This window comes from Ailuropoda melanoleuca, chromosome 1, assembly GCF_002007445.2.
Source record: "Ailuropoda melanoleuca isolate Jingjing chromosome 1, ASM200744v2, whole genome shotgun sequence".
Lineage (NCBI taxonomy): Eukaryota > Metazoa > Chordata > Mammalia > Carnivora > Ursidae > Ailuropoda > Ailuropoda melanoleuca.
In genome coordinates, this window is record NC_048218.1 from 85,993,730 (window position 1) to 86,007,723 (window position 13,994).

At 36.8% G+C, this 13,994-nt stretch overlaps 1 protein-coding gene across 8 annotated transcripts in view; it reads left to right on the forward strand.

Moving 5' to 3' along the window:
* TBL1XR1 (TBL1X receptor 1) overlaps nucleotides 1–13,994 on the forward strand; it is a 167,707-nt gene that overhangs the window by 124,086 nt on the left and 29,627 nt on the right. For 7 of the 8 annotated variants that reach the window (XM_034662683.1, XM_034662669.1, XM_034662686.1 and 4 more), the window contains 2 exons: nucleotides 2,925–3,027; nucleotides 13,813–13,958. In XM_034662683.1, coding sequence (XP_034518574.1) covers nucleotides 2,970–3,027; nucleotides 13,813–13,958 — 204 coding nt within the window. In that variant the 5' untranslated portion in view covers nucleotides 2,925–2,969. The remainder of the gene's footprint in view (nucleotides 1–2,924; nucleotides 3,028–13,812; nucleotides 13,959–13,994) is intronic. The other variant, XM_019794086.2, reaches the window with a different exon arrangement.

Consider the following 13,994-nt stretch of genomic DNA (forward strand, 5'->3'; position numbering starts at 1 on the left):
AGCTAGCAGAAGTAGGACTGCTGGTGGAATAATACTTTTAAATTTGAACAGTTTACCCCTTTCCCTTAAAAAATGTTACTCTTGATTCCAGAAATTGATACAGTATAGCGTTGTGATCAATGGAATAAAAAAATAAGTAGCAATTTGAACAGATAAGAACTTTTCTGCTCTACTCACTGGGCATTTTTTGTGATGATTTTTAAAAATGTACCAGCAATATGTATTCATTATAAGAACTTTTATAGACAATAACTGACATCATTTTGGTTTGTATTCATCACTGATCACCACTCTAAGTTGAGACATCGACGGCCTTAGCTTATCAGAACCGAGCACTGGTGCAGACCTGTGCGTCTTAGGTGCTGCAGTGCCCGTGTTTGAGTGTCGAACTGAATGATACATTAGAGGAAAAAATACTCTTGTTTTCTTTGTCAGTCTGTTTCACTTTGATTCCATCTAGCATATTTCATTTTGGGAAATCCTGTTAATGAAGTAGCGATGAATTGTTCTGCTTACAAACATATCTATGATTGGTTAAGTTATTATTTAATTTCTTATAATTCTGTGATAGTGTGGGATTGCTTTGTTTTGTTTTTTGAGAGAGTGCGTGCATGCGAGAGTGGGGGGGGGGTGGTCGTAGAGTGAGAGAGAGAAAGAATCCCAAGCAGGCTGCACACCCAGTGTGGAACCCGACGTGTGAGGCTCAGTCTCATGACCCTGAGATCATGACCTGAGCTAAAACCCAAGAGTCAGCGCGGAACCGACTGAGCCACCCAGGTGCCCCAGTTGTTTTGTTTTTAAAAGTCATGCAGTTCAACAGGCTTTCAAAATTGACTATTTAATATCTACTATGTGTGTGCCAGACACATTGCTACACATTAACTGTGGGTCAGAATGAAATGGAGCAAGATACCCTCCAGAGCATGAATCACCTAATGTACCATAGTAGCATCTAGACAAGATGTCCTGAGCCAAAATCATCAAAGGGGTATTTACCTTTATCATTCCGAACATTCAGGTTGTATTAATTGTACTCCCTCAGTTAATTTTGTGAGGGAGTACCTTTCTCTTTCTATGAAGATAATTGTTACTCTTCTTCCGTTGTTTCTCTTTTCATTAAGTGGAAGTACTGCCGATCCAGATTTCCTGAGAGAACCTTTGGTTCTTCCTTTCACCTCGTTCCTGTGTCCAGCTGGTCACACTTTGGAACCCCTGTACTTCTCCCCGGCTTCAGTACCATAGCCCCTGTTGCCTTCATCCATTGGGTTCCTGCAGCATCCTCCTACCTCAGCTCTTAATTCCAGTCCATTTTCATTTCAGGCTCTTCTACATGTCAGAGCCAGCATGATCTTTATACAGGGTCCGTCTGGTCATTCTGCTACTCACTCAAAACCTGTCAGTACATTTTCTTTAAGTGATGCTGTCAAGGCCCCATAGAACATGGTTTTTGTTTGTGTTTTGAGCCTTACTTCCATGTTTTGTTTCTCTTTCTTCATCTAGTCTGCTGCTCACTGGATTCCTTCGTTCCCTGCCTTCCTCCCACAAGTGTTTATGTTCTCCCTCTCCTCGTCCATCTTTTCGGGTCTAAACACCGGTGATACTTTCTTCAAGATGTATTCCCAGACTATTTGGTTAGGGTTTCCTCTGTGTGTGTCATTGGAAAATTGTTATTACTTCCTTGTTTGTCTTTGTTCTTTTCTGCAACAGAAACTTGATGTGCTCAGTCACTACTTTTTCCACAGCTTAGGGCAGGAGCAGTTCCCCTCACACAGTAGACCACTCGGTTCTTTGTTAATTTGTGACTTTTAAATGTACTGTGAACTCTGCATCCTAAAGAGACCAATGATGTAGCCGGACAGTCAACACCGGCACATCATGTTAGATAGCCCTTTACTGAATAGATGCCAGTCTATCCTTTTTAAATAAGGGACCAAGATGGTACACAGTCCGTGGGTCAGATCTGGCCCACTAGCCTTTTATAAGGAAGGTGTTCTTTTTTGTTTTTTTAAGTGCTTGAAAAGAAGTCCAAAGGGAAATATTTTATGAACCAACTTTATCATATGAAATCCAAATTTCAGCATCCATAAATGAAATTTGATTGGAACATGGCCAGACTCATTTGTCTGCATCTTGTTTGTTGCTGCTTTTGTGCTACAACCATAGACTTGAGTAGTTTTAACAGAAACTGTGTATGAGTGGCAAAGCCTAACATATTTACTGTCTGTCTCTGTACAAAAAATGTTTGCTGACTTCTTTTTTAAATGATTTCTGTGACATGAGAGCAGATGAGTATAATGAGGACATATTTAAGTTAGGTCTCCGTTGCCTTTTTTCCTCTCCCTCTGAATTCAAAATTTAAGCATGTCCATTAAAAGAACATCATTTGAGTTTTGAAAACTGTGTTCCCACCTCTCTGCTTTACACGTAGCTAGATCTTTTTGAAACTTGAACATTGCAGATTAGATGTTGAAAAAACAGACACTTCAAATCCTCTCAAATTATGTAGACAAAAGCAGTGTAGATGGCTCATCCTTTACCCAGTGGTCTAAAATCATTCTTTTCCTAAATAAATATTCTGATTCCTAAAATGTACTGTTTTTGTTTTTTTACAGTTAAGGAGAAAGAGGAAATAACTTTTTATGCTATTTGATACAGTCATATAAAATACGATGCTAAAGCCCTTTTACAAATTTTGAATCCTTTTTGCAAATATGTTACCTTGCAGAAAAATAGACCAGCCATGTTTTGGTTGTATAATCTATTACTAACTATTGGAATAACTTTATTGTTAGGGTTTATTATTAGGCAATATAGAACCTTCATTTTACATCATTAAATAAAATCAGTGGTTTTTACAACATTGTTTACATTTTGTTTAAAAATATTTTATTGAAAATACTTAATTAACTTTGTTTTATTTTTAGGGTTATATCCTGTGTTGTGACCTCATGGTTTAAGTGGGAATAAAGATGAGTATAAGCAGTGATGAGGTCAACTTCTTGGTATATAGATACTTGCAAGAGTCAGGTGAGTACTTTCATAAAGTAAATAGGCCTCAAATTATTTTAATATTCTCAAAATAACCTTTTATGCATTTGAAATTTGTATCAGTCCAAACTGTTGAACTTTGTATGTTTCCTTAATGTCTGGACTGCCATTTTAAAGCTATGTGTTACTGCATGGTTTAACTCTCTGACTCTTTCAAATATGTTGGAATCATCTCAGGCAAATATTTGTTAACAAATGGTTTGGCTTTCAGTGTTCAAAGACCATTTTTTTTTTATAAGTTGTTATGAAATGGGATTGCACACGGTCAGTAGGAACATATAAACTTTCAGACAGCACCAATTTGATAATGTATATTCAGAATCCTCAGCTAAATGTTACTGGTCCTAATTGCAGTTAGCATTTCAATAACTAAATTAACTGTATTTTTTCAGAATGTTTTCATAATCATTATCCCTATCGATTTAGTTTATCTTTGACTTGAATTCTTACTAATGTGTTTATTGGTGGGTGATTAATAAATTAAATCATTGGAGGTCATTTGTAATAAATATTAATGAGTAAATCAGTGTCCATTTTTAAACAGATCAAGAGGCGTCCTAAAACAGAAGGAAAACTTCAAGGGAAAATGTGGGATGGATTAAAGTAGAAGAGGGAGAACTTGGGCTGGATGGGGCACCAGACCTGGGAAAGATTGACAGCACTGGCGAGTGCAGACTGTTAGCATGACATGGAACCATTTGATAGTTGAAAATAAGCTAGGGAGTTTGCATTTTAGACATCATAACTTAAAGTTGTGACGTTGTAGTAGTAAGGTGAGGCATAGTGTACATGTAAAAGGGTAACTGTGGTTGGCACCTGTGAGGTAGGACAGAAGGCCGTGAGTAGGAATTGAGCCCTCAATTTTGATTTTGATTCTTCTGGGGCTTAGTCATTGTCCTTTCCTGTGCAGGGAGTGCAAACATGGCCTTAGATTTTAGATCCCCCTCCTTGCTGAGCTGTTGCCAGCTGCACTCCATTTCTGAGCTTTGCTCTCCCCTGGGGGTTTCCTATTCCCAGGCACCATCACTGCTTCTCTCTGGCCTGAAACAGCTGAGAAAATGATGTCTAATGAGGGCAGAAAGGAAGAAAGCGAAGAGACTAAAAGTAACCAACTAAGGCAGAATAATTTGTTCTGAAGCTTTGAAATAAATAGATCTTGGGTGTTTTTTTTCCTTTTCTTTTTTAACTGGTCAGCTGGTATTGAGGGAAGATCCTAAGACAGTATCCATGGAATATTTTGAGTAAGAGTAAAATGATTAATAAAGTGGAAAAATAGTGACCCGACCTAGTGATTATTACATATATAAGACACATGTACATGCCTTGATATTGTTACTTGGTAACTTTGGCCAAAATTGAAAGAATTGTTGGGTCAAAACAAACTCCTGCTTTTTCTGCCTTTGAATGTGACCACCATTTGAGCCAGAGCTTTGAGGCTTTGGATGCTGCTGTGAAGGGCCAGCGGTGAGAACTGTGCTTAATGGCTTGTAGGCGTATTGTAAAGGCAGCTGCTTAGGTTGAATCATAAGAAACTGCTGTTTCTGGAGACGAGAGACAGTTGGAAGAGCTCAGCAGCAGCCCGTGCTGAGATGAAATGGGCAAGGTGAAGTTGGAGATGTTAATGAACGCTCGGATTTTGTTTGCAAACAGAAGTCCACAAATTGGTGCTTTATGTTGCTACCAAAAAAAAAATACAGCAAGTAAAAGGGGCAGTAAAATAATACTCCGGATTAATTTCTGAAAGTGTATCCATTGGTTAAATATTATCAGAAGTCTTCTTGAAGTTGCTAATGTTCTCAGAGAAAATTCTTTGAAATTCTTCCGTTTTAAGGTGTTCTATGTTGCAGTAAAAATAAAGCGAGAATTAAAAAAACAACTTTGTGTGGTAGACTGCTGCTTATCGTAGTAAGTCCTTTACAATTTTTTACTGTGTTCTTAGTTGTGCTCTGTATGTTTAGAAAGTTTTCTGTTTTACAGTGTACCTGTAATGAAGTACGATGTTAGGCCACATCTCCGAAGATGTGAATACCAGTCCCTTTATTAAATTGGTAACTTCCTATTTACATTATGATTTATAGGGGAAAATCAGGTTCAACTAATGACATTCTGACTTATGGCAGTTTCTCTAGGAATGCAACTTGCCATAAATATAAGAACCGCCTATACCAGAGTTCTAAAGTTTGATCCTCTGAGCCACCTGCATTAGAATCACTTAGAGAATGGCGAGTGGGGGCCAGGAATCTGCATTTTACAAATGCCCCAGGTGATTCTTAGGCATAATAAAGTTTGAAAGGGCAGTGGTCCATATTAGTTGTGGGACATTTAGAATTTAACAAGAAAGTTGACAACAGGTATGTAGCATGTTTGCAATATCTTGAAAGAAAAATTATATTTAGTAGTTATCCAAGATAAAGTAGAAGGCATGAAGTGTACATATTGAGATTTGTAGTGTGAGAATATCTCCTACTAAACTTTAGGGAGGTGCCACTAAAAGTGGTGTATTTGTTTTTATAGGCAGGATTTTGTAGGAATGATGAGGCATGTTCATAATCATAGAGACATTCATTTGAAGTTACTTCCAGAAATAGGAGATGGGAAAGAGTTTAGGATGTTGATGGTTCTGTCACCTCAGACCAGGTTTCAGAAAAAGTTTTCCAAAAACTTGTTTCTTGGTTTTAATCTCTAATTATACATAAAAATGGCCATTTTTGCAAGTGATTTGATTTTGGAATCCAGTAATTCCTTTTCTGGGTGTATTTTGGTGTATTTCGGAGTACTGAATTGGAATTAGGAGTTAGGTGGGAAGAAAAGAAGTAATGATGACAAAGAAAGTATTTGTGAAAAGACCTTCACAGGACTGGTTTTTAAAGACTGCCACTAAGGAAAGTAAAATTTTTTCTTGCTTGTCTCATCATCTAAAAGCTCTCAGGCAGAAAGTCCAGAAAACACCTTATGAAAGTTTATTCTGTTTTAAAATGTATAATTTAGAAGTAATGTTTTCCAGTAAGAACTTCTAATATTTGTTCTCTGTAAACGGTGTTTAATGTTGACTGGAGTATGGTGTCTGTCTCCAGAGGAATAAAATCCCTTAAATTGTTTTAAATACTTTATACTATGTGATGACCATCCTATTATGACTACTGTCAGCACTAGAAGATACTATCTATTAAAAGTCCATCTCCTCTCCCCAGTTATATAACTTCTGATTTTTTTCTTCATCCATAACACTTGTTGCTTGTTGAAAGGGATTACATTGTGATACTCAGCCTCAGATGTTTTATAAGCTTCTGTTTGAAATAAGTCATCCTCCCCTACTCATTAAAACTAATTAAGAGGAAAGTATATTTATTGTAAGATGTCTTTATTAAGTGTTGTAACTTTTTATTTTTCTCAATTCTGTCTCTTACAAGTTCACCCTAAGCAAATTACTTTGGTCATCACCATTTTGTACTTCGATGAACTAGACACTTAGGCTTTCATAGTCAACAAATATTTTCTAGGAAAGAAAATTTTTTTCTTTTTTGAGATGACTTGAAAATTGAGTGTATTTGACAGTGCAGTACCATAAGTAATGATTGACTTGATTATTCAGTATGCTCCGTTTAATTGGCGTTTGCCCAAGGGCATTAATAATTTGATTGCCCTAATAACTCACATCTAGCAACCATATGCAGAATAAGCACTAAGGGGTACAGCTAAGTTGTATGGAACAGAACTTGATACAGTGTTAATTTTAAAAGATCTAAGATGGTTTGGACCTTTTAAATTTCCCTCCTTTTTTTTTTTTTTTTAAACCCCTCCTCCCCTTTTACATCACCTTTGAGTCTCCTCTAGTTATTCCCAGGTTTAGTGTTATTTTTTCTAGAGAAATTGTACCGGCAATTATTCGTGACCTTGTGCCACCTTTTTTCTTGTTGCTTTGTGTAAGATGCAATTTTATTTTGTTTTAAATTGTGTGTTTGGTTTGGGGGAGAATTTTTGATTCTAGATAGAACTGTCATCTATGAAACGTTTAAAAGCTCAGTAGCATTTTGGTGAATGGTGTGCTTAATATTTAGGATGCTGTGAAACAGTTGCATTTTACGATTGAAGACTAACTGGAAAATGCAGAAACAGAATGTCCTTATTACTGAGCTCTTTTCTAGATTGTGATTCTGAAAGCTATCATTTTTTAAAATCCTCATGTTTTTAGAACTGAGGTTCATCTTGCCATACAGTCTCAGTTTATGAAAAGGTGATGATGTATGTAAGCGTAAAGCATTTGGTTCATGAAAGATCATCTTGTGTCTCCCCCTGCCCCCCCCCCCAATCTCTCTCCACTGTTCATGAACTCTTTCAAGGGGGATATTCAGTCTCTCTGGTTATAGGCCTTGCCCTACTCCACTTTTTATGAGACGGTGCTTCCTTGAGGTGTTCTGTTTTTTGTTTATAAGAGCATACACAATTTAGAAATCTACACATGATCATAATAGGCACGAACTAACCCGTATGTTTATGTTTAACATTAAGGTTCTGATCTGTAACACCGAAGAGCCTATTCGTTGTTGTTGGTTTTGTTTTGTTTTGTTTTCCATTTAATGATTTGGTATTAACCCCTGCAATGGCTAAGAAAATGTCAGCAATCAAATGACAGTGTAGTTTCTCTTAACTCAGATAAAGGTAGCTGGGCTACATAAACTTTCCTTCCTCCATATCCTCCTGTTGGTGCCACTTATAAACAGACTTGAACAACAAACTGAATAGAGTCAGGTTAAACTGGCTGTCAGTGCCCTCTAGCCATGAAGGCCTGGAGTGAGGGGAGTTCAGGATTGGGTATGTCCACCTCCAGTCTTTCTTTTCATTTTTATGAGTAATTGGTCAGCTACAGAAATGCAGGTTAAGTGTACATACATTTTGCTTTGTAATCAAATAAAATATGCAGTAACATGGATTTGTCACATATAGTTGTACACATGACTAACAATAAATAGCAAGTGCTTGTCAAAAATAGTGGTAAATTTTATACTTCCAAATCAGTTTTTCTCTTTTTATAAGCTGAATGACTTTTTTTTGCTGGTAGAGGAAAATTCCTATTTGCACATTACTGCTGACATGCTTGTTAAAAGACAAATGTCGTTTAATAATTACCAAATAGAGAACTTGTTCAGTCTTCCTAGTTATCTTCTTGCTCATTTTTTTTTAGGAATAGCCAGCATAGTAAGGGTGTAGGGAAACATAAATTGCTGACAGCACTATAGATTTGTATGATTTGGGGACAAAGCAGTTGAGCAATTATGAAAACTTCTTTAAAATGCCCATGTCCCCATCAACATTTGAGGGAATCCATCCTATGGAGAAAAAAATATATACCTGGCAAAAGCCTAAATGTGTAGGTATTTGAGGTGACATTCCTAAGTAATAAACATTGAGAAAGTCTAAACTATCCACCGATGGGATGAATAATTTACTAGTTGAGTACATTCATTGGCCAAATAGTATTTTATTATCATAAAATTATTTCAGAAAATATAATTCATGTACAATGTTGATGGTTACATATATTTTAGGGGTAAAATTAGGGCACAGAATTGTGTAGCTCAGTGTGTTGTATTGTAATGGAGGAGAATGGTGTGTAAAAAAAGGAAGCACAAAAATATTAACAGTTGCACTTGGGTTTGGTATTGTAATTTTTTTCCTTCTCCATGTTGTCCTTTTTTTTTTAAAATAAGTACTGGGTCTAAATCTTCAACATGCAAGATTCCCTCTAGCATTTTTTGCCCCTCCTTCTTTTCACCTTTTCAAAAATCTTTAAGCATGTAAGTATGGAACTTTTTAGAATAAACGAAAATCTGGGCCTGTAGGATACAGTCGGAAATGGATTTGGGGACAAGGGAGTTTGTGGTGGTGGGAGCAGGGATATAATTTTCGGCGGGGGGGGGCGGTTTGGGGTTTTTTTGTTGTTGTTGTTTTGTTTGTTTACCTGAAGCCTAAATAGGATCTTGGATTATTAGTTTTTCCTTCTGGTCTGCGTTGTGATAATAGTTAAGCTTTGCGTATTGTTGTTGTTGAGTCACCCTGTACCATAGCAGTGATGTTCAAGGCCCATTTTCATGTTCCTGTAGTCTGTTTGCGAAGGAGAGTTGTCTTGCTCTGGAGGACTAATACCTCTTTGAGAATACAGTCCCTGTCATCTCAAGGGATCGCCCTCCCTGAAACAAGAAGTATGTAGAAAACAATTGTTTTGTGATCTTGTTTCTTATGTGGGAATCATCGTTGTCTCGTGGGCTTCTGAGTTACCACACCTCCCCCCGCCACCGCATGTCTTTATTCCTGAGTTACTGGATACTAAACTTCATGGTTTTAGCCATAATTCTTTTCTGGAATCTCTTTTCCACATCCCAAATGTTAATCACCCTAGCAAATTTGTAGAGTACTTGATTACAGAGGTATTATTTATATCAGATTTGCTCTTAGTCCTGGAAAGAAGGGATGCTATTTTAAGCAATCAAGCCAGTCTTTAATATCTCACAGATTTAGGTAAATCTCTTTTGCCTTCTACTATGTAAATCAGAAGCTGTCCCTGAAAAAGTATTTTCTGCACATATATTTACAGATAAATGGAAATATATTTTGGCATGACCTGGTTCAAGTTTTAGTTTTGTTTTTTAAGGAAGATTTAAGTCATATACTTTTTTTTTTCGGATTCATAGATTTTCTGATGTGCCAAAATACATTATTGTAGAATTGCATTCTGATTTAACAAATGTTTATTGAGGGGTGCCTGGGTGGCACAGCGGTTAAGCGTCTGCCTTCGGCTCAGGGCGTGATCCCGGCGTTATGGGATCGAGCCCCACATCAGGCTCCTCCGCTATGAGCCTGCTTCTTCCTCTCCCACTCCCCCTGCTTGTGTTCCCTCTCTCGCTGGCTGTCTCTATCTCTGTCGAATAAATAAATAAAATCTTTAAAAAAAAAAAACAAATGTTTATTGAACATTAGTTAAATTAGGTAACATTCTAGTTTTCCAGAATTAAAAGATTTACTAGACATCGACTCTTTCTTCACGTGGCCCAGTCTAGCATCATATACATACACACAAGATAACCATTCAGTGTGATAAGTACTATACATATAATAAACTATAGGATTAACAAAGCAGAGAAAGATCGCCCTCTGGGGTAGTGAAAGAAAGGACTTCCCCTCCATTCAGATAGGAGGAAAGAACTTAGGAACACATAAGGTACAAAAGTGTGAGATAGCATAGCATATTCACGGTGCTACATAGAATTGGCAGTCACTTGAATTTAATGTGTAATGGGAAGAAGGGTGGGGGCATGGAATTGGGGAGATGAGCCTGGAGAGATGACTAGAGTCAGATTACAAAGGTACTGCGTGTCATACTTAGTTTGGCCTTTATTAGCAAGGTCAAAGGGATTGTTGAAAGTGCCCAAGTAAGAAGTGATGTGATTGGTTTTGTTTCACAGATAATGCCCTAGCTCTAGTGTGGCAAATGGACTGAGCTGGGGAAAGAGGACCTTAGGGCAGTAATTGTAGGCAATGGATGATGGGGACTAAGCTCCAGGTTCTATCAGAAAAGGAAAGCTGATGACAGACACGAGAGAGGTAGAATTGATAGGATTTGGTGATTGGTGGAGCACCAGGGGCCAAGGTGAAAGTTAGGATGACTTTCAGGTGTAATGAAGTAAGGTCAAATTTTGAAGGAAAATGAAGTTTTAGGGAGGGGAATAAGAAAAGTAGTTTTGAGTATAATTTTAAGCTGCCATGTAATGCTATTACTAGAAATTTAAAAATTACAGTTGAATTCAACACTGATTGAAGCAGAGTGTTTTTAATTGTGGACCTTTTTAAGGGTAGACATTAATGTGAAGTGTCCAAATAATGCTAATAACCCTTTCAGAGTTATTTTCTTACTATTTGAGGACATTGTAAAGCACATGAGCGATAACTTGAGATGGATGTAAGCACCTGGGATAGCTTCTCTCCTGGTCTGATAAAACAAATTCGGGATATACAACATGCCAGCCCAAAATCGACATCGTTCCCCCTGGAACTCTTAGAATATTCTTAGACATAAGCTTGAACTCTTGTCTAATTTAAACAGGGTCTAGATGTGATGATTTTGATTATTTAAATTGTACTCATGAATTAGAGGGTACAGAAGTCCTGGACTTTGCTAAAATTTGTAAGGTTTATAAAAATCAAAACACTTGAAAACTATTGCTAATGTCTTAATGTTTCTTTCTTTTTTTTTTTTTTAAAGATTTTATTTATTTATTTAACAGAGATAGAGACAGCCAGCGAGAGAGGGAACACAAGCAGGGGGAGTGGGAGAGGAAGAAGCAGGCTCATAGCAGAAGAGCCTGATGTGGGGCTCGATCCCATAACGCCGGGATCACGCCCTGAGCCGAAGGCAGACGCTTAACCGCTGTGCCACCCAGGCGCCCCTAATGTCTTAATGTTTCATGCACTACTGAGACCACTTTCTGACACCCTGAGTTAAAATTATTCTAATGATATAATCCTTTGTTTTCTATTAGTAAACAGGAGCTCACTCTTTCTTAACTTTATCCTTGACCATATTTTAACTTAATTGTTCAGTACAGAATATAGTGGTTACCTCCATGGTCTCTGAATGAATTTAAATCCTTATCCTCTTAAAGATGATGTGGTATATATACACAATGGAATATTACTCAGCCATAAAAAAGGGAAATCTTGCCATTTGCGATACCATGGATGGAGCGAAATAAGTCAGTGAAAGACAAATACCATATGATTTCACTCATATGTGGAATTTAAGAAGCAAAACATAGGATGGGGAAAGAGACAAACCCAGAAAGACACTCTTACCTATAGAGAACAAACTGAGGGTTCCTGGAGGGGAGGTGGGTGTGTGGGGATGGGTTAAATAGGTGATGGGAATTAAGGGAGGGCACTTGTGATGAGCACCAGGTGTGGTATGGTGTGGAGTCACTAAATTGTACACCTGAAACTAATATTACACTGTATGTTACCTAACTGGAATTTAAGTAAAAACTTAAAAAATAAATCTTTATCCTGTTAGTGGCTGTCTTCCCATCTGCTAGCTCAGATTATAAAATAATAAAACTATATATGTGTGCATGATGGAGGTCCTCCATAAATGGTATTGTCCATCTTGAAGTCTTCATAAATCTCTAAGCCGCTTGTGTTTAGCTTTTTTTCCCCGTTTATGATTTATTGCAGAATTTATTTAGGGAAGGGCATATAATTGAAAACAGGACTCTGCAGCCTCACTGCTTATGTATTTCACTGCCTTATCTTTTACTGTCTCTCCCCATCCTTCTTAGCCCTTATTCTTAGCCTTCTACCTTGGCAGTTTGGAATCTACTCATATTCAAGTAGTTATGGGTTTCCTGATAGGGACAATGCAGAACGATGCTCTTTTTCATTGCTGTGTTCCTTAACCATCTCTGTGAGCTCAGATTAAGCTGAAGACCATAAATGTATTTAATAATGATCATGCCTGTAGGCAAAATCATGAGTTAAACTCAGTCAGAGTCTTAGAAGTAAGGTCCTTTTACTTCTCACTATGAGTTGCGGGAGTGGAATGGCCAGGTGTTTCCAAGAGGGAAGGAAGGAGCCACGAGGAAAACCAGCTTAGGTGTACTTTGTCTACTGACCACTTAAAATCTTTCCTAGCCACATGCTTTGTGTGAGTCCCGAGTGTTTTATTCTAGACTGTTTGTAGGCGCCACAGACGCCTAGAAGTAGAAGCGCAGAGTGCAACAAGACACAGAGCCCACACTAAAAACTAGGGTAGGCTAGCTAACAGTTACTACGTGAGTTAAATCCATCTAAGACACAAGTAAGCCCGTGTTCATTCAGTTTACTTAGTATGAAGGTTTGTTAACATCTGAATTGTATGTATAATGTGATTAAATTATTTAAAATACATTAACGGGAGTTACTATTTAATGATAAGCTCTGATGGCTGTTTTAGTAAAGAGAATAACCGCACATGCATCTATCATTTTACTAGAATTTTACCTGTGAGTTTGGACTTTCATAAAAAGTGAGACCAACATAAAGAGATTTTTATTATGTGTTTTGGATTTAAGTATTTCAAATTAAAATTAAAGAATTGCTGATATAAACTGGATATTTACTTGCTAACTTTTATTTCCTAAAGCTTTCATTTGATGGGTTATTACTAAGTGGCAAAGAATTAGTAATTCTTTTTTTTGCGTTTAACTCATACATACAGTGAAATGTAAGCATAAAAATTATTCTCATGCTTTATAAATTAACTTTAGTTTGCTTTTTATTTCCTAAGTTAAAAATAACTACAAAATACTGGATTTATACTGTGTTTGATCATTTTTATGTAGAAATTTAAATATACTACAAAAATATTAAATGTCACCTCAATTTATCTTGGCCTAAATTATCTTTAGTGAAGCAATCAATTCACATGATTTCCAAAGACTTTTTTTTCTCCCCAGCTTTAAAGTTTGATGCTATTCTTTGAGGAAAATTATGTGCCATGGCTAAATTTTATATGTACTAGAGATTTCATATCATATTTTATGTAATTAAAGCAAAAAGGAAAATATGTAAACGTTAGTATGTTTGGATTTTGGTATTTCTTTTGTTTAAAAACATATTTAAACTTAGCTAACAATCTGGGATTTCAGATGGATGGATTGTGATTTTGAAAGATTGCAGAGGTCTTTCACGTGTTGCCACTAGGAGAATAAATTCTTATACCTTTTCTTTTGCTTTTAGGATTTTCTCATTCAGCGTTTACCTTTGGTATAGAAAGCCATATCAGTCAGTCTAACATAAATGGTGCCCTTGTCCCACCTGCTGCATTGATTTCTATCATCCAGAAAGGTCTACAGTATGTAGAGGCAGAAGTTAGTATTAATGAGGTAAGGAAAATTTATTTCAAATAAATGTGTCCTTAA